Source organism: Tamandua tetradactyla, chromosome 8 (genome assembly GCF_023851605.1).
Source record: "Tamandua tetradactyla isolate mTamTet1 chromosome 8, mTamTet1.pri, whole genome shotgun sequence".
In the NCBI taxonomy this organism is placed as follows: domain Eukaryota; kingdom Metazoa; phylum Chordata; class Mammalia; order Pilosa; family Myrmecophagidae; genus Tamandua; species Tamandua tetradactyla.
In genome coordinates, this window is record NC_135334.1 from 120,684,026 (window position 1) to 120,703,584 (window position 19,559).

Genomic DNA, 19,559 nt, shown 5'->3' on the forward strand with positions numbered 1-19,559 from the left:
TTAGAGCCTTTGTCCACCTAAAAGGAGTAACAACTCTTACAGCCACAACGGCACAAGGTAAGGGTTTTTACAATCACTTCAGGTATCAGGAGAGCTGAATTATAGTTTAGGGATTTCACGTATTCCCCTCTATCTACTCCAACATCCCTGAAAGCAAAAAGGAATATGATTCAGTCATCAAAAGCATTCCTTAAATCCTAATTCATCCGTTACACCTGCATCTGGAAAGGCTTCATACGGGGAGCAGCCAGGCAGACATTAGCAGAATCTCCTCTTTGGCTGTCACCGCCTCTGGAAATTGGGGGCTGAGGCCAGGAGGCAGAGGGAAGCACCCCCACGTGCGGGCTGGGGCACGGCCAGGCCGCCCTGGCCCCTTCAGGTTCCAGAGACCCGGCAGGGCAGCCCCTGCGCCCTGGGGCGGGAGCGGGAGGGGCGCCACGTCAGGCCCTTCTCCAGGAGCGCGGGCCTCCAGGCCCCTTCCCCTTCCCCGGCTCCTCCTCCAGGCCCCGCAGGCCTCCGCAGGCACGGGAAGGCGCCTCGGCCTCGGCCACGAGCCCCTGAGAGGCCGGCTCCCCGGCTCCCCGCCTCCGCGCAGCGAACGAAGCGGACCTTTCTGTGCGGCTCCGCCGAGGCCACCAAGTAGGTGCGGAGCCCCCACCCTGGGGCGCAGCGGGCCGGCGGGGCCGCTCTTCGGGCCCGGCCCGGGGCTGCCTTGGGGTCTCGGCCGCTCCGTCTCCAAGCCCTTCGCCTCCTCTTCCGGAAGCGGCAGCGGCCCCTCGCGGGGCGCGCCCTGCTCGTTCTCTTTCCCCCGCTCCCCGCTCCCGCTCGGCGCCAAGCCCGGACGGGCGCCCCAGCCGCGGCCTCTGCGCCCCCCGCGCCCCCCGTCCCGCCCGCGCCGCGCTGCGAGGGCTGTGCCGTCCCGAAACCCGGCGTGGCCGTAGGGGCGGAGGCGAGCGCTCGGCGAGCCCAGCCATTCGGGGTGACCCGGAGAGGACTCCCTGTCGCGGAAGTGCGCGCGCGCCTCTCCCGGCTTCCCGCGCCGGCGTTCCGGGTGCGCGGGCTTGTGCGTCGGGCGGTGCCGGGCAAACCCGCGAAGAGCGTGGGTATAATAGCACAGGCTGATTTTTGAACTTTGACCCTGAGCCAGAATTTGTTCTAAGCTCATTATCTATGTTAACGTCTGTATTTCTGTCCTCACAGTTCCCCTAGGCGGGTAGTTACAGCTGTATATGCAGAACAGACTCAGAGAAGCCAAGGGGCTCAGGTCTACCGGCGGTAGGCCACCTCACCTGGTACCCACCCTGGGGCTCCGCCTGGTGCCCTTCCAGGGGCCCCACCCCCCACCCCATTCCTCCCTCTCCCCAGGCCCCACCCGCCCCGCTCCAGAACACCAGATACTTCATCCTGCCCTTTACCCTAATTGCCATCTGCCTCTAGGCCTCTCCCACTCCCGGTCAGTGACCTTTAACCTGGCTTTTGGAAATAGAAGTCAGCAGGGGTGGAAAGAACATCAGTGACCCCTAGACTGCAGAATGAAAAACTTGTGCAAAAGTGAAACCAACTAAAGCAGTAGTAACTTAAAGTCATGCAAACATAGCAAGCCAGTCCCCTGGCACATAATAGGTCTTTAGCAGATTTTATTTGTTTTGAGTGTTTGTCTGCACAGATGGTCACAACCAGTAAGGAACACAGGGAGCCGTGAGTACTTAAAGGAAGTCACAGATAGAGAAGGCGGCAGTCCAGCGACTTCCAACTCATTTTGATGCTTGGTGCTGTGGGGAGCACCCAGTCAGGCCTTGAATCTTTTGCAGTGAGTGCTTCTTCTTTTTGTAGATGTTCACCCACCCTAAGAAGGAATCCAGGGGACTTCCCACCTGCCCCAGTCCAGCTCCCACACAGGATGTGGGCAGTAGCTGCGGGAGTGGTCTGGACGAAGAATGCTCCCGGAAAGCAGACCAGAAGCCTTTGGAGCTGTATGGAGTGGGCGAGCTCCCCGCTGTGTTCTCCTCTGACAGCCCCTACTTGTCCTCTCGAGGAAGAATCGTTAAATGGTTCTGGGACTCTGCTGAGGAGGGCTACCGGACCTACCATATGGATGAATACGACGAAGTCAAGAACCCCACTGTGAGTAGACACCCCCACACAGGGAGCCAGGAGATGAGTGCATGGCAGGGTGCCTTCCCTCAGCCAGTAGGGCAGACCCCAGCTTGCTCCTGTCAGGTTGGCATTGTGGCTTTCTGACTTCCTAGAGGACCTCTGATGTAGTTCAGAGAGCCCCAGTTTTTTGCCTGGATCAGAAAATAGCCCGTTTATAATTAAAGGGATCCTCACTTGTGAGTGAGGGATTTGAGAACCATCAAATGACTTATATAGAGTCTCACCCACGGCCAGGTAACTATGCAAGTTTGGAGCTGGGACAGAACTAGAGTTGAGGCTGCAACTCTGTCTTTTGGGTTGTGTATTGTTGAGCTAATTGCTTAACCTCTTTGAACCTTGGTTCATTTGTAAAATGGGACTAACGATACCTGCTTCATGGAATAGTCCAGATTAAATGAGATCAACTAGATAAAGTTATAGCACAATACTTGGCCCATAGTATGCTCAATAAATGATAGGTACCTTATGATTAATCTTATCCACTTTGATTATTATTATTAGTTATTGTTAATAATACTTCCAGAGGCCAGAGCAGTCACAAATAACCTTTAATAATATTTATTTGTTGAGCATCTCACAATAGCCAAGGACGTTTCTAGGTGCTGAGATTGCAACAGTGACAAAAACAAAGTTCCTGCCGTCATGAAGTTTATATTCTAATGGAGGGGACAGACAATGAGTAGAGAAAATATATATATAATATGTGATAATAAGTGCTATAGAGAAAAATAAAGCAGGGTAAAGGGAATAGAGCTTAATCAGGTGGGCTGGGAATGCTGCAGTTTTACGTAAGGTGGTGGCAGAAGGCCCCTTTAGTAAGATGATATTTGAGAGAGTGTGTTAGTTTTCTGTTGCTGTATAACAAGTCACCCCAACTCTTAGCAGCGGAAAATAACAAGCATTTCACAGTTTTGGGGGTTCACAAATCCAGAGGGGTGCCTCAGGCTCAAGTCTTTCATGTGGCAGTGATGCTGGGACTGTGGTCTCACCGGAAGGCCTGGCCTGAGGCTCCACTAACAGGCCCCTCACTGGGTGGGTGACAGGTCTCAGGCCCACGCCACATGAGCCTCTCCACCAGAGGCCTCATGATGTGTTGGCCAGACTCTCCCAGGCCAAGCCATCCTAGAGAGCCTGAGAAATCACAAGCATCCAAGGTAGAAGTCACAGACTTCTTATAACCCCAGTTTCAGAAGTGACATCATCCTGTCACTTCAGAGCATTCTGTTCGTTAGAAGCGAGTCAGTTGAATATGCAACTATGTGATGATATTGTAAATTACTGACTATATATGTAGAACGGAATGATCATATGTTAAAAAAAAAAAAAAGCAAGTCAGTGAATCTAGCCTATACTCAAGGAGGGGGGGATGACATAAGGGTGTGAACACCGGGAGGTTGGAATCCCTGGGCACCCTCCTAGAGGCCACTGGTGACCCCTGGGAGTGACCATTTGGGTGTCTGGGGGAACAGCCAGTGCCAAGTCCCCTGCGTGCAGTTGTATTCTATCAGCACAAGGGACAGCAAAAGGGTCCATGTGGCTAGAGTGAAGTGAGCAAGCAGAGACTGGAAGACAAGGTCAGAGAGAGAATTGGGGAGGTGGAGAGTAGATCCTATAGGACCTTGCAAGACATGGCCAGCCTTCTGATTTTAGGTGGAAAGTGTTCAGAAGAGGAGCCACAAGATCTGACTTAGGTTTCAAAAAGATCACTGTGGCTACTGTAGGGTGATTAGACTTGGGAGGTGAGGGAGTAGGTGAGAGAGGGAAGCTATGACAGGAATGTAGCAAGAAAGCATGGTGCTTTTGACCTTGGCCTTAGCAGGTGGGAAGTACTTGGATTCTGCATACATTTTGAGGGTGCAGCCCTCAGGATTTGTGATGGGTTGGTTGTGGGCGGGGGAGCCCACCACTTTGCTCCCCAGGGCACTGCCTTTTATCTGTTAAAACCTTTGCTCACTCGGGTTCTACTTTTCCATCCTCCCTCCTTCCTCTGCTCTCCCAGCAACTCGGGAGTCAGGCATTAGGTGTGTGTGAGGCCTGCCCTGAGGCTCTGGGGACTCTGTAGGGGATGGCTTGGGCTCTTTTCTTTGTACCCTCCCTCTTCTGATGAGGGTCAAGGTGTTGTGTGATGTTGCATAGATCTCCCTGGGGGGCATTTACACGAGCACGTCTTGGTCCACACTCACCCTGGCTTCTGTGCCTGCCAGAATGCCAGCCTACTCTCATCCTGTGAGCATGCACCGAGTCCTGCTAAGCTCCTTGAGAGACAGAGCGATGTCTCTAGCGTGCATCTTGGCCTTCAGGGTATTTAGCACCTGGTAGGGGAGATAAAGCATGTGCATCAGTCCCTGTGACTTGGGGAAGAATCTGACCAGTACTCTCATCAGGAGACAGATAAAGTGTTTTGGGGTCCAGAAAAGGGGGCAGGCTTTCTGAAGGAAATGGCATTTGAGTTGAGCTTTAGATGTGGAAAGAAGGGATCAGAGAGCTGCTAAGTGGAGGAGCTTGAGCAAAGGCAAGGAGGAGTGGTCAAGACAGCAGGATTACAGAGCGCCCCCAGTTGGCTTTGCTGCCCAATGGGTTCTTGGGCCTCTCGGCTGCACTCTCCTGCCACACTCACCCTGTCCTTGTGCCTTTCATCTCCAGGGCATCATTAACTTGGGCACCAGCGAGAACAAACTCTGCTTTGACCTCCTGTCCAGGCGGGTAAGTCCCGACACACCTCGGGGTGGCACGGCCAGTCTTCCCTGGCACGTACCCGGAATGCTTCCCCAACATGAGCCTGTGGCTTGTCTCAGTGGCCCTGACCTGGGAGTCGGGAGACCTGGGTTCCTGCCTCGGGGACCCTGCTCTTTGTGATCGCGAGATGAAGATCTGTTTTTTCATCTCTTCAGGCTCTCCCCCTCCCTCTGTCCTTGTGCTGGACCTTCCAGGGTCCCTGCTCTTGGGGGGAAAGCACTCGGGTATGCTGTTCGGTGTTGAACAACTGGCTTTTCAGGGGGGACAAAAGGCCCAGTTTGTAGCTTTTGCCAGTTTCCACAGTGTAAATACTTTTGCCAGTCACAGCTGGTTTCCAGTTACTGATGTGACCTCACTGCACCGAGTTGGGAGAGAGGGCAGCAGCGGTTCCCTGGGCAGACACCACGTGTGAATAACCTCAAGGATGGAGGTCGTAGCGAGTAGGATAAACATTGTTAGGATCCAGTGATTGTCGAGTACTTTAACCTTTGTTTTTAATATAATTTACTTCTAAGTTTATGAAGTTAAAATTTTTTAAGATGGCTGTTTTGAACACAGCTTGCAAAATGCTTAATAAAATCAGCATTCTTGAGCTGGTGCGAGGCAGCTCCAGCACTCCCCTGAAACACCTGAGGAGCACGTTCCCCCCAGGACTTTCGCATCAGAGTTTGGGTGGAGAGAGGGTGATGCTTAACCTAAAGGAGCATATTTCCAGAGGTGAAAATTCAGGCATCAAGGGGCAGGGACTGTGGAGAATGGGTTTTAATGGCCTGTTCTACCTAAAGCTCTTCCCTCTAAAGCAGCCCAGGACTGTGCAATAGAAATAAAATGGACATGACATATATAATTCTGAATTTTCTATTAAAAAAGCAAAAGAGATTAATAAAATTAATTTTAATAGTACCTTTTATTTAGCCCAATATATCTAAAACATAATTTCAACATGTAATCAATATAAAAATTACTAATGAGGTACTTATGATTTTTTTGTACTAAGTCTACAAAAGCCAGCATGTCTCAATTCAGACCTGCCACACTCCAAGTGCTCAATAACCGCACATGGTTACCGGCTGCCATTTGGATGGCACAGCTCTAAGGGATGACATCTACCCTTGTCTGATGTCCCTTTGGTACTCTGGGGGTCTCTAACCTAGCACCTGGTCAGAGAGTTGTCAGTCTAGAGACTGCCCCGTTTTCTAGACGGTGAGCTTGAGCTGAGCCTGCAGGAGGACAGTGGCCTGAGTCCCTCCAGAAGCTGGAACCAAGGTTGAGGTTGTGCCATCCAATTTGGCACCTGAAGAGACGTCGAGGCAGGTTAGAGTAGTTTCCCAGCAACACCTCTGCAAATCCACCCATCTAGTTTTGTTTAGCTGGCATTGCCATATAACAAGCACTGGAAAATCTAGCTTTTATCTAAGCTCGGCCATTTACTAGCTCTGTGACCTTGACGGAGTCGTATCACTTTTCTGAGCCTTGGTTTCCTCATTTGCAAAACGGGCATGAGACTGCTCTGTATGTGCTGCCCTTCTCTCGGTCTCTGATGGGCAGGCCATGCTCTGGACTGGAAACGCCTTGGTGTGAAGTGCTGCCTGGAAGGGGTGCCCAAGTCCGCTCTCACCGTGAGCATGTGCGGCCCTCATGCCCTGCTCTCCTGTCTCTGTCCCCAGCTGAGTCAGAGTGACATGCTGCGGGTGGAGCCGTCCCTGCTGCAGTACCCCGACTGGAGGGGACATCCATTGTGAGTGGTTGCCGTAAGCCAGCGGTTCTTACCCTGGGGTTATTTTGCTCCCTTCTCCCTCTGCTGCCGCCTGGGGACCCTTTGCATGTCTGGAGACATTTTCGGTTTTCACAGTGGGGAGGAGGAGCTGTTTACTGGCACTTGGTGGGTAGAAGCCAGGGTACTGCTAAATTTCCTACATTGCATGGGACAGCCTGCCATGGCAGAGAATGATCTGGCCTCATGTGGATAGTGCTGGGCTGAGAAGGCCTACCATGGACTGGGGACCTGGGGATCCGGGGGTCTCCTGGGGCCTGTGCAGGGAGCTGGCATCTCCTGCCAGTGCCACCCCAGCTTAGGGCCCCAGGCTTGGTTTCCCTAGCCTGAGTCTGAGGCATGGGGAGGGTCTGTAGGTAAGACGTCTTTGTTCTGTCAGTAGCTATAGGATTGGGAGCAGCTGGCTGGGGCCTTTTCTTGATGGTAAGATGGGCAGTGGTGTGTGAAACTAATAGTTTGTACTTATTGAGCACTTATTGTGGGCCACACGCTGGTCTAGGAACATGGTTGCCAGGTGGGACTTGATCTCAGGATGGAATGCAAAGCATGTGTTCTGATAAAGTAGTAATTATGAGGGTGGGCCCTGGAGTCAGGCCGTTGGGTTTGCATGTGGATTCTTCCACTTATCAGCAAGTGACTTAATTCCTGTAAGCCTCAGTTTTGGGGATCTGTAAATGGGAATAATATTAGCAGCTGCATCATAGGATTGTTATGAGGAGTAAATGAGTAAAAGTCCAAGACTAATACTTGTATAAGGCAAATGTTCAATAATTATTAGTAATACTACCAATAATAATAGTTATTGTTATAATAATTGTTTTATCATTTATGAGGATCATTTATCATTTATATATCATAATGATTTTAACTTCTGTTTTATGATAACTAGTAGTAGTAGTAGTAGTAGTTAGAGCAATATTGAGAGTTTCTTTCAGTGTCCCTGAAGTCCCGTGATTCATTGGGTGTCCCAGAGCTACTGGGAATGAGTTTCAGTGCATGCGTGTGTTGGGGTGGGGGTAGGGAGGTGCCAAAGACAAGGACAGGTGCTCATCCATGCTTATGTCGTGGGAACCAGGAGAGAGTGACGGCAGCTGCCTGAACCTTCCCCCAAGGAGCTGTGGGTGACTGTGGGGCGCGGGCCCCTGGCAACACTGGCTCTTTGTTTTGGCTTGTCGCAGCCTCCGGGAAGAAGTGGCCAAGTTCCTGTCTTTCTACTGCAAGACCCCAGTACCCCTGAAGCCGGAGAAGGTGTGTGGCCCCTGCTCTGCTGCCCCCCACCCCTCTGGTTTACCCGGGGTGAGGTGGAGCTGGGATCTGCCTTCCACTTAATTTTCTGCTGTGTTTCAAAGTAGAGGTAATTATACCTCCTTTTGCCCCCTTCCTAGGGGGCAGCCCCCCTGTCCTGGGCTTTAGAGTCGGCGACAGTTTCTGCCCTGCTTTGTTCGTGGGCCCCTCTTTCCCTCCACACCTCCAGGCAAGACTTCCCAAGCACCCATCCTCTTCTTCCCGCTCAGTTATTCTCGAGCAGGCCCCACGCGATGAGCCTGGCTGGCGGTCAGGAGGCGCCTCGGGGTGCCTGGGGGACTCTGGGGAGGGACCTGCCTGCTCTCCTTCTGGGTCGTCTGGGATGGAGGCTCCCTCCTGGGACAGGGTCATCTCTGCCCCATGGATGTGTCACCCTCAGGTGGTTGTCCTGAACGGCTGCGCCTCTCTCTTTTCGGCCCTGGCCACGGTGCTGTGCGAGGCGGGAGGTGAGTAGACCTGTGCCTCAGCATCCCTGCCTGCCTGGGGCCCAGGCCAGACTAGAGGACCCCCAGGTGTTGGCAGTTCCAGGGGAGCTTAGCATGCTGCCAGGGGCTGGGCTCAGGACCTTGACTTCCCCTTTGCGGTCACGAGACAGCTGCCACGGCCTGACTTGAGTGTCCTAGAGCAGGAGAAAGGGGTGAGATTGTGTCTTCCCTGCTATTCTTTTTTACCGTGGGTGTGGGAGGGATATTCTGTTTCCCAGAAGAGACCCAGCAGACTCCCCTGATGTCTTACTGGCCAAAGCTGACACACAAGCCCATTCTCCAAGAAGCGCCTGGCGAAGGGAACCAGGAGAACCATGTCGATTTAGACCTAGCATGGGTCATCCCCTGGGTATGGGGTAGGGGCTGCCTTCCTTGGACATGTTGCTGGTCATGTGTGAAAATTCTGGTGCTCTTTTAGCAAGAGGAAAATTGGAGCGGTAGTTGAGTAGGCAGCCAGTGTCTGCCCCAAGAGCCTTAATATTTAAAGAACCTGCAGGGTCAGAGGTTACTGGTTATGAGGAACAGAGGCCACTCCTGGTAGCTGAACTAATATGATGGATTAGTGACAGCTACGGACCATGTGCTGCGTTCCAGGCACTGGTCTAGGCGCTTACCCATAGGCTGGCATTTAATCCCCGTAAGCCCCGCAGGTAGGCGCTATGGATGTCCTGGTTCACAGAGAGGACACTTAGGCACAGGAGATTGCGTAACTTGTCAGAGTCCTACAAAGAGCAGGCTGTAGCCGGGATTTGAACCATAAAGGAAGAGTCCTTTATAAGCTATAGTACACGATTTCATACACATTTGTGAATGGTCGTGCTCTCCCCCTCTCAAGGGGTACATGGTGTCTCCCCCACTTTTTTTTGCCTCTCTTTGGACCTTCCACAGTTCTCCCGTGGCCCAGTGTCTTCTGCAGCTCCACCCCCCTGAGGCCTCTCCCTTCCAGTGCCCATCGCCATCTCTGAAGGGTCTCTGTGCTTCTCACACCTAAGTCTTGAGAGAGAACACGTTGGGGGGCTGGCCAGACAGTGGCTCCTTTGAGTCTTGTGTCCACTTTTGGTCCAAACCCTGTGGCCAGGAGAGGAACACACAGGGCAGGGGCTGCCCCTTCCAGGGCTGAGAGTGGGGTTCCATGAAGGGGACATGGGGGAGGGAGGGCACCTGGACGGCGTGTCCTCTTCAGAACTGGAGTCACCGTCCCTCTGCACTGGAGGCCAGCTCATGTCCTTGTCCTGCCCACAGCCAGAAGCCCTGTGTGACGTCTGTACCCAGTGGTCTCAGCCTTTTGTATGCCTACCCCAGGGGTGGAGTATTCTCTCCTCCTGAATGTATATCTGTATGTCCTCATGTTTTTCCATTGCTGAGCCCAAGTCATCACCCTGCAACTTCTACTCACTGTTTCCACTTCTGTCCCTGGAGCCACCAGCCTCCGGGGAACTTCAGAGGGACCCTCTGAACCTCAGTTTCCACATCTGTAAAGTTAGGATGATAGTAGTCACAGGGTGATTTCGAGGATCAAATAAGATAAAACAAAAAATATTTGGTACAAACCCCAGCATAGAACAAGTCCTCCATAAATGGTTCTGTCATTAGGGAAGGGACTGATTTCAGGAGATCCAGTCTTTAGAAAGAGCTGTGAGAGTTGGGGGGAGACCTGCCATAAGAGAAGGGGCCTGTCCCGAAAGTTTCCGGAGAGCCTAGCGGCCAGGGGCGGCAGTGGTGCCCTGGGGGTCTGGCTGAAGCTGACAGGCCGTGCCCTCCCCTGCCCCAGAGGCTTTCCTGATCCCTGCCCCTTACTACGGAGCCATCACCCAGCACGTCTACCTCTATGGCTGCGTTCGGCTGGTCTATGTCTACCTGGACAGTGCGGTAAGAGTCCCGGGGGTCCCAGTCAGGGCCGAGGCCTCCTGTAGGCCAGGAGGCTCCTGTGGATGAGTTTGAGCTTGGACACGGGAGGAATCTGTGCTGAGGGGGTCCCTGATGTGGGAGGGAGGGACCCCATGTCCCCTTTTCCAGAGACTGGTCTAAGGAGGTTGGAGACAGCAGGGAGAGGCCCAAGAGCTCAGGTTAAGGGGATCAGTTAGTTCGGTTGCTGGATTTGGGGGTCTTTTTCCAGGTCACCGGGCTGGACACATACCCCTTCCAGCTCACAGTGGAGAAGCTGGAGATGGCCCTGCAAGGAGCTAATTCTGAGGTTTGGGGTCACATTATGCCCAAAGCTGGGGAGTGAGTGGGTCTGAGTGGGACGTGGACTCCCCCTCCTGTGTGGTCTCCTGGGGGTGCGGTTGGTGGCCCATGACGGGGGCGGCAGTGGGTGGCCATCTCCAGGTGCCTTGAGAGGGTGGTCCCCTGAAGAAAGGCAGAGGGTCCGTTCTTCAGTCATTTAAAAAGTCCCCTTTTTCATTGCTTTTTATTCTTTTTCTATTGTGAAAAATAACATATATACAGAAAAAAGTCCACTGTTTTTACACTGGTCACTAAAGATGTACATGTTCGCAGAAGGGAAATTTGGAAATTTGCAAAACCCTCACTCATAACCTGCCAACCAGAGGTCACCTCTGCTGGCACCTGGGCATGTTTCCCTCCGCCTCAGTTCTGTGCATCCGTTGGCTTTTCATCGTTGACAGGCTGCTGCAGATGTAATTCTGTGTCCTACTTGTTGGGTCCTGAACACATCCCGCTGTCATTTCCCTGGGGTGTGCCCCCTCCCTCCAAGACAGGCCAGCCTCTCCCCTGTCCAGTGGGATTGGGTGGCTCTGGCCTTGGGGAGGAGCTGAGTGTCTCCTGCCCCACGGGTGGTTTCAGGGTGTGACGGTCAAAGGCCTCATCCTCATCAACCCCCAGAACCCTCTGGGTGGCATCTACTCCGTGGGAGAGCTGCAGGAGTTCCTGGGATTTGCCAAAAGGTGAGGTCCCCCTCGCAGCTCCACTAATGTCTGGACAGGTCGGGGTTCTGATGCAAGCTTTGGTGATGGGTGCTTACATCCCCTTCACCCCCCCTGGGGGCTTCCCCCTGCTTTGGCCTCTAGTAGCAGGGTGGGGAAATGGAGTTTGCAGGATGTTGTTTCATGAGTGAAAGCCTAAACATCCCCTCCTCTCTCTCTCTCTTTCCATTTCTTTATAATGACAACTATTATTTATCGTCCAGTCTCTAGGGCAATGAGCAGTTTACACGCTGTATCTTATCTAATCCTCCCAACAACGCTATTAGATATAGACGCTGACATTACCCCCACCTCTCTCCCCTCCTACCCCCCCAAACCCCCGCCGCCTGCCCCTCAGGCACGGGCTGCACGTGGTCGTGGATGAGGTCTACATGCTGTCTGTGTTCGAAGAATCAGCCAAGTTCCGCAGCGTCCTGAGCTTGGACAGGTAAGGCTGCCGTGGACAGGGCTAGCTGCCAGCCCCCTTGTCTCATGGTGCCCCGGCCCCTCTGTGTTTCGGCAGGCAGGGCATGGGCTGCCCCGGGCAGTTCCGCTTCCATCCAGCTGATCCCACCTGTCCTCAGATCCCCGGGTGAGATGAAGGGAGGGCTGGACTGGATCAGAGGTTTTCAGACTGGCCTGTGGAGCTTCCAGGGGCACGAGGGTGGAGCTTCAGGATTCCTGGGAGGGTGCTGGGTGGTGGGTGTTTTAATTTCTTGGTGCTACAGCAAATGCCATGCAATGGGCTGGCTTAAACAACTGGACTTTATTGGCTTATGGGTTTGAGGCCAGGAAAAGTCCAAAGTCCAAGTGTCATCAAGGCACTAAATACATAGCCAGTTATTGTATATGCTTGCTTCCAGAAGGCTGTGTGTTCTGGGGCCGGCTGCTGGTGAGCCTTGGCTTTTCTCCTGTTTGGCAGCGTTTGTTGTGGCCTCTCTTGGCTTCTTCTATCTTTTAGGGTTCCATTGACTTCCAGCTTCTGGCTGCACCCTGAGCCTTTCTCTCTGTGTGTCTCAAATTCACCCTGCTTTTAAAGGACTTCAGTAATAGGACTCAGACCCATCCTAATTGAATTGGGCCCACCTTAACTGAAATAGCCTCGTTAGAAAGTCTAATGATTCAGACGGACAGGAATGCATTCAGTCTAAGAACATGTCTTTCTGGGGTACCTAGCTCCAAGCCAAGTGGGAAACTGGCCCCCTTTGCTATTTTCTTCACCCCCCGAGGAGCCCCAGTTTGTTCACGCATGTTTGCATTCATTCCATCACCGAACATGAAGCCTCTTGCATGCACCATGCACTTCTAGCTATTTAAACATTGAGCTTTTCTATTAGTTTTAGTCTGTGGCCAGTACCCGTTTGGGAACACTTGGACCAGCTCGTCCCCAGGTCTCTCATAAAGCCGACACTGAGGATGTGAGCATTCCTGATGCTTATTTGGAACTTCCAGCCCCGTGGAGTACTTTCCATTTGTGCTCTCGTCTAGTCCTGACAGGGCTGTGCAGAGCAGACAGAGTCTGTGCCGTTCCCCCTCTTCCTTCATGGAGTAGGAAAGCGAGACACAGGAAATAGGGCCTCACCTGTGATCCTCAGTTACTCATTGAAAAAAGTCATTATTGAGGATCTACTCTGTGCCAGCCACAGCACTGGGCGCTGGGGCTGCAACGGTGAACGAGAAAGACACTGGCCCCTTCTATGTAGCACTTTTAATTCTATCCAGAAGGAATAAAAACATGTATCCACAAAATAAATAGCTTGTTATTTGGATATGGCTGTGATACGTGCTAAAAGGGGAAAATCTGAGGCACAATGAAAGGAGATGCTTGGGGTCCCCATTAGGTCTGATCTGCAGGGAGTAGGTCAGGAATGGTCTCTTGGAAGCAGTCACATTTGAACCAGGGGCCAGCAAATTTATAAAGCGCCAGATGGTAAATATTTTAGGCTTTGCAGGCCCAAAGGTCTGTTACTTAACTCTGCTCTTGTTGCACAAACGCAGCCATGGACAATAAGTAAATGAAAGAGCGTGGCTGTGTTCCAGTATGCCTTTGTTTACAAAAACAGGGAGTGGGCTGGATTTGGCCTGTGGGCTTTCGTTGCTGACTCCTCCTCCAAAGGATGTATAGGAATTGGTAATTCAAAGAGATGAAACCTGGGCTTAACACAGAACCAGCACCGGGTTTTTCGGCCTGTGTCCTCACGTCGCTCACGCAAGCCTGATGCGCTGTCCCTGCCCCGTGCCCTCTGCAGGCTGCCCGATCCCCAGAGGACCCACGTGATGTGGGCGACCAGCAAGGTGAGCTCCCAGCTGGCCGTGGGGAAGGCAGCGAGGCGGGTGGGCCTGGCCTCCCCAGGGAGGGCTGCCACTGCACAGGGCGCCTTGCTCCGGCAGGACTTCGGGATGTCCGGGCTGCGCTTCGGCACACTGTACACAGACAACCAGGACGTGGTCACTGCTGTGGCTTCTCTCTGCCGCTACCACGGCCTCAGCGGATTGGTCCAGTACCAGATGGCACAGCTGCTCCGGGACCGCGGTGAGTGCCGGGCCTTGGGCATCCAAATATGGAAAGGGCTATAGTCGATCTCAGCCTGGTCAGGCATCGTGGGTGCTTCTCCCAGGGGAAGAGCTTAGTGTCTGCAAGTGCAGGTCTGGGCCTGGGCTGGATTCATATCCTCCTCGGCCACTTCCTAGCTTTGTGGTACATTGCATCACCTCCCGAGCCTCAGTTTCCTCATCTGTAAAACAGGGATTGCAATGTACCTGTCTTGTAGGGCTTTTGTCATTTGTAGTATGATTAGGCTGGCACATGGCATCTGATAGGCACTTGCTACGAAGACATTATCATCAGGTGCCAGCATATGAAAGTGGAGAGCAGACGCTAAAAGGAACACGGGTTATAATGGAGGCATCTCTCCATGGGACTCTACTCTGTTCCGAGGTTCGGATGACCAGTTTGGGTCTCAAAGGGGACCTTTGTAAGGTTCACTTTATGAGGCTCAGACCCCAGCAGGGCCACTGACAAGGAGTAGGGCAGCGGGCAAGTTCACCTCTGATCCTAATTTTTTAATCGAGCTTTTTGGGGTGGGTGTACAGTTCTATGGATTTTAACATACATAGATTTGGGTAGCCACCAGCACAATCAGGACAGTGAGTGGTTCCATCACCCCTGGGTGGGCAGCCTCGTGCCACCTGTCTATAGTTACAGCTTCCTGCACTCTCCACAACCACCCATTATCACGATAGTTTGTCTTTTCCAGAAATCATATTAGTTGAATTGTACGTACTCTTTTGAGATTGGCTCCTTCGACCCAGCTTAATGCTTTGGTTAGGCCCTGCATCCTGGGGACTTTGTTTTCTGGGCTCCTCAATGGAACAGTCAGGCCATGTAGCTGGATTTCAGGTGCTTTGCACCAAATACTTACCCCACCCCCCCATCCCCAGCCCACTGTGGGAAGGACTAGCACAGTCTTGGGTGCCTGTGACCTTTTCTTTTTAGGATTTGGACTAACAGAGTGGAGCACTGATGGGAGATTGATCTTTTGGTTTCTCTTTCATCCGAGCAGACTGGATCAACCAGGTATACCTGCCGGAAAACCACGCCCGGCTCAAGGCTGCACACACCTACGTCTCAGAAGAGCTCAGGGCACTGGGGGTTCCCTTCCTGAGTCACGGGGCAGGTTTCTTCATCTGGGCTGACTTGAGAAAGGTATTGCAGGTGGAGGTGCAGGCCGGGAGGGAGGCCTAAGCTTCTCCCCAGCAGGGGCAAGGCAGGGGGCAGAGCCTGCTCCGTCTTCTCTGCATCTGGAGCCCCTTCCACCCCCCAGTACCTGCGCGAGGGCACCTTTGAAGAGGAAATGCTGCTCTGGCGCCGCTTTTTGAACAACAAAGTGCTGCTGTCCTCTGGCAAGGCCTTCAAGTGCAAAGAGCCCGGCTGGTTCCGCCTTGTCTTCTCGGACCAGTCCCATCGGCTCCGTCTGGGTGAGCGGCCAGCTCCCAACTTCCTCCTTTGCTCTGCGCTCCCTCCTCCGGCCCCACAGCCTGTCTGTCCTTCCCACCCAGTCATCAGTGCTGACCAGCCCCTCTCTTCCCCTTCCCAGGGATGCAGAGGTTCCAGCAGGTGCTGGGGGGCAAACCCCAGGTGGCAGAGTGCCCCTCTTCCTGTCCGAAACAAGAGCCCAGCGGCCAGCACGGGTGAGCTGGCTGTGGGCCCTGCGGCCCGAGGGCTGGACCACCGCGGCCGACCCGGGAGGGGTCAAGGAAGACTCATTGTGGAGAAGATACCCGATTCAGCCTTACCTGGTGCAGAAGAACCATTCTTGTTTTGTTTTGTTTCTTTCTAGCTGTGGGAGACTCAAGCTGCCCCCATCTCCCCGGAAGCCCGTGTTGTGAGTAATTGGCAGAGTGGAGGAGTCGTGACTGCTCTTAACCATAGCTCTTAGCCCCCCGAGGGCGTGAAAAGAAAATAAACAACCTCACATTCTTTTTGATAGCTCCTTCAGACCTCACACCTCTTTCTTTGTTGCCAGGGAAACAAGTCAAAGGAACAACATAAGAGAGACTGTGCCAAATAAATAAAAGAATGATCATTTCCAACCTGCAGGAGCGATGGATTTAATCCTGCGTGCTCAGAGTGTTCTCGCCATGCTTCGGACAGGTGGGGATGGAACCCACCAGGAACCTGGAACATGCACTCTGTCCACAGTGGGGGCAGTGAGGCTTCTCTGGGGGAATTGGAGCAGCCCTTCCATCTCTGGGGGTGCTGCCTCCTCCCCCTTTCTAGGAAGAAGCCGACTTCACTACTGTGTCCCAAACTGTGACATCATTCACGACTCCTGGGTGGTGCTGGGGGTGGGGGCCTGGGGCTTGAGCCAGGCTGTTGCAAGGCCAAGCTGCTCAAGGCTGGCCTTTCCGTCCTTACGTACATAAACCAAGGGTCACCCCCCAAGGGTGCTATAGTTTGCAACCCAGTGAAAACTTTCTACAGCCCCTCGGGCTGTAGGCTGGGGACCCCTCTCAGGTGCTGTTTAGAAAAGCTGTTTCCTTGTCCTCTTCTAAGAGAATGTCATTGAAATCAGCATTCCCATGCTGCAGATCATGCCATTTGGTTTAGGGTTGGTTTCATTTTCCTCTTTCTGCCTTTCTTTCATTCATCCTTCCTCCCTGTATTTTATTAAATACTTTCTGTGTGCCAGAACCTATGCTGGGTCATTTACATGCATTATTTCTAACTCCACAGCAACCCTGGAGGCTGTCGATACAATCCCCACTTTACAGGTGAGGAAACTGAGTCTCAGAGAGGCTAATAGGTGTGGCCAGGGCCATACAGCTGAAAAGTAGTAGAGCCAGGATTCAAAATCAGGTTGGTTTGGGAAAAATTTGTGTGCTGTTTCCACTCTATCAAACCAACTCTCACCAGGATCCTTGGACTCTTTCCAGTCCTAAGAACCCGCCTTTGTGTTGTCTCTGTCATCTTTAATTATTTCATAGTATCATTGGCTGAATAGCACTCTCTTCTACCCCCATGTGGTGGTTTGAAGCTGTATGTACCCCAGAAAAAAACATGTTGGTAAATCTAATCCATTCCTGTGGGTGAAAACCATTGTAAGTGGAAGCTTTTGATGAGGCTACTTCAGTTAAGGTGTGACACATCTCAATCAGAATGGGTCTGAATGCTGTTACTGGAGGCTGTTAGAATGAAATTCAGACAGAGAAAACTGCAGAAGCAAGTAGCTGAAATCAGCAAAACCTGGAAGAGAAGAGACCAGCAGACACTGCCATGTGCCTTGCCATGTGGCAGAGGAGCCAAGGGTGGCAGGGAGCTGGTCTTTGGGAAGAAAGCATCACCTTGATGACACCTTGATCTGGTCTGCTGTCCTTTGGCAAGGTCTTCAAGCGCAAAGAGCCCGGCTGGTTCCACCTCGTCTTCTCAGACCAGTCCCACTGGCTCCATCTGGGTGAGCAGCCAGCTCCCAACTTCCTGGAAAGTTTCTTTTCTGGCCAACCCTAGTCCTGAAACAGAGAGGAAGAGTATTCTAGGAAGTGTACTTGCAGCTTAGCTAAATTGACCCAAAACAAAACCACCACACCTGCCTCTTAATTCCTTAGCCAAGATGTAATTGATGAACAGTAATTAGCCACGTGGAAGTGAAAGAAGTGGTAATGAGGTGGAGACATTTTCCGAGGACAACCAGGAGAAAGGGATAGCTCGTGCAGAGGTATGTGGACAAACAGTATAAATTGTATTGTGTGGAGTATGGCAGGAAATTGGGACCAGGACAAGTGATGTTAAAGATAAGCTCTTAGCCGGAGAAGATGGCGGCTTAGTAAGACGCGCGGGTCTTAGTTCCTCCTCCAGAAAAGCAACTAAAGAAACAGAAACAATACGAAACAGCTCCCGGAGTCACGACAGAGACCAAAAAAGACAGCGTACCCCATTCTGGAACGGCTGAACGGGTAGGGAGAATCCACTGCGGTGAGATACCCAAGGGGTGCACGTTTTCCCGGCTGGGGTGGCTGGCGACTGGGGTCCCCTCCACGCACGTGGCTCCCCGGTCTGACTGGGAACATTGGATAGCGGGGCCCTCCTGTCACGCTTGGCGTCTCGGGCCAGCTGGGCAATTTGGACCGGCACTCCCCCAAGCCACGGCCAGCGACCCCCACCTCCACGCGCGGTTTCCCGGGCCGACTGCCCCGCAGACAAACGACCGCCACGAGCGCCACCTACTGGGCAGGAAAAGAAAAACAGAGCCCAGAGATTCCACAGAAAAACCTTTCAACCAGCTGGGTCCCACACCCAGGGAGATCTGATCAAATGCCCAGACACCAGCAGAAAATAATGGATGACACTCGGAAAATTGAAGATATGGCCCAGTCAAAGGAACAAACCAATAGTTCAAATGAGATACAGGAGCTGAGACAACTAATGCTGAATATACGAACAGAAATGGAAAAACTCTTCAAAAACCAAATCAATAAATTGAGGGAGGACATGAAGAAGATATGGGCTGAACAAAAAGAAGAAATAGAAAATCTGAAAAAACAAATCACAGAACTTGTGGGAGTGAAGGACAAAGAAGAAAAAATGGAAAAAACAATGGATACCTACAATGGTAGATCTAAAGAGACAGAAGCTACAATTAGTGAACTGGAGGATGGAACAACTGAATTCCAAAAAGAAACAGAAACTATAGGGAAAAGAATGGAAAAACTTGAGCAGGGAATCAGGGAACTGAATGACAATATGAAGCGCACAAATATACGTGTTGTGGGTGTCCCAGAAGGAGAAGAGAAGGGAAAAGGAGGAGAAAAACTAATGGAAGAAATTATCACTGAAAATTTCCCAACTCTTATGAAAGACCTAAATATACAGATCCAAGAAGTGCAGCGCACCCCAAAGAGAATAGACCCAAATAGGCGTTCTCCAAGACATTTACTAGTTAGAATGTCAGAGGTCAAAGAGAAAGAGAGGATCTTGAAAGCAGCAAGAGAAAAACAATCTGTCACATACAAGGGAAACCCAATAAGACTATGTGTAGATTTCTCAGCAGAAACCATGGAAGCTAGAAGACAGTGGGTTGATATATTTAAATCACTAAAAGAGAAAAACTGCCAACCAAGACTCCTATATCCAGCAAAATTGTCCTTCAAAAATGAAGGAGAAATTAAAACATTTATAGACAAAAAGTCACTGAGAGAATTTGTGACCAAGAGACCAGCTCTGCAAGAAATACTAAAGGGAGCACTAGAGTCAGATATGAAAAGACAGAAGAGAGAGGTATGGAGTAAAGTGTAGAAAGAAGGAAAATCAGATATGATATATATAATACAAAAGTCAAAATGGTAGAGGAAAATATTATCCAAACAGTAATAACACTAAAAGTTAATGGACTGAATTGCCCAATCAAAAGACATAGAATGGCAGAATGGATTACGACCCAGCAATACCACTGCTAGGTATCTACTCAAAGGACTTAAGGGCAAAGACACAAATGGACATTTGCACACCAGTGTTTATAGCAGCATTATCTACAATTTCAAAGAGATGGAAACAGCCAAAATGCCCATCAACAGACGAGTGGCTAAACAAACTGTGGCGTATACCTACGATGGAATATTATGCAGCTTTAAGACAGACTAAACTTATGAAGCATGTAATAACATAGATGGACCTAGAGAACA

At 51.7% G+C, this 19,559-nt stretch overlaps 1 protein-coding gene across 2 annotated transcripts; it reads left to right on the forward strand.

Moving 5' to 3' along the window:
• The first annotated feature begins 508 nt into the window (after positions 1–508).
• ACCS (1-aminocyclopropane-1-carboxylate synthase homolog (inactive)) lies at positions 509–16,205 on the forward strand. 2 transcript variants are annotated; one of them, XM_077114463.1, is made up of 15 exons: positions 509–643; positions 1,834–2,124; positions 4,801–4,860; positions 6,561–6,631; positions 7,846–7,915; positions 8,352–8,418; positions 10,229–10,326; positions 10,574–10,651; positions 11,263–11,363; positions 11,740–11,829; positions 13,631–13,676; positions 13,773–13,914; positions 14,945–15,087; positions 15,206–15,359; positions 15,479–16,205. In XM_077114463.1, the coding sequence occupies exons 2-15, from the start codon at positions 1,834–1,836 to the stop codon at positions 15,574–15,576; spliced, it is 1,509 nt and encodes a 502-aa protein (XP_076970578.1). In that variant the 5' UTR covers positions 509–643; the 3' UTR covers positions 15,577–16,205. The 2 variants fall into 2 exon arrangements, with proteins under 2 accessions (XP_076970578.1, XP_076970577.1); XM_077114462.1 differs by having other exon boundaries at positions 509–639.
• Positions 16,206–19,559: the final 3,354 nt, after the last annotated feature.

What these genes read in the sequence shown, in the direction of transcription:
- ACCS (XM_077114463.1), top strand. Translation starts at nt 1,834, where the DNA reads ATGTTCACCCACCCTAAGAAGGAATCCAGGGGACTTCCCACCTGCCCC. An exon ending in GGTGCTGTGCGAGGCGGGAG is followed by an intron (nt 8,419 to 10,228) that starts GTGAGTAGACCT and finishes CCCCTGCCCCAG; the next exon opens with AGGCTTTCCTGATCCCTGCC. An exon ending in AGCGTCCTGAGCTTGGACAG is followed by an intron (nt 11,830 to 13,630) that starts GTAAGGCTGCCG and finishes TGCCCTCTGCAG; the next exon opens with GCTGCCCGATCCCCAGAGGA.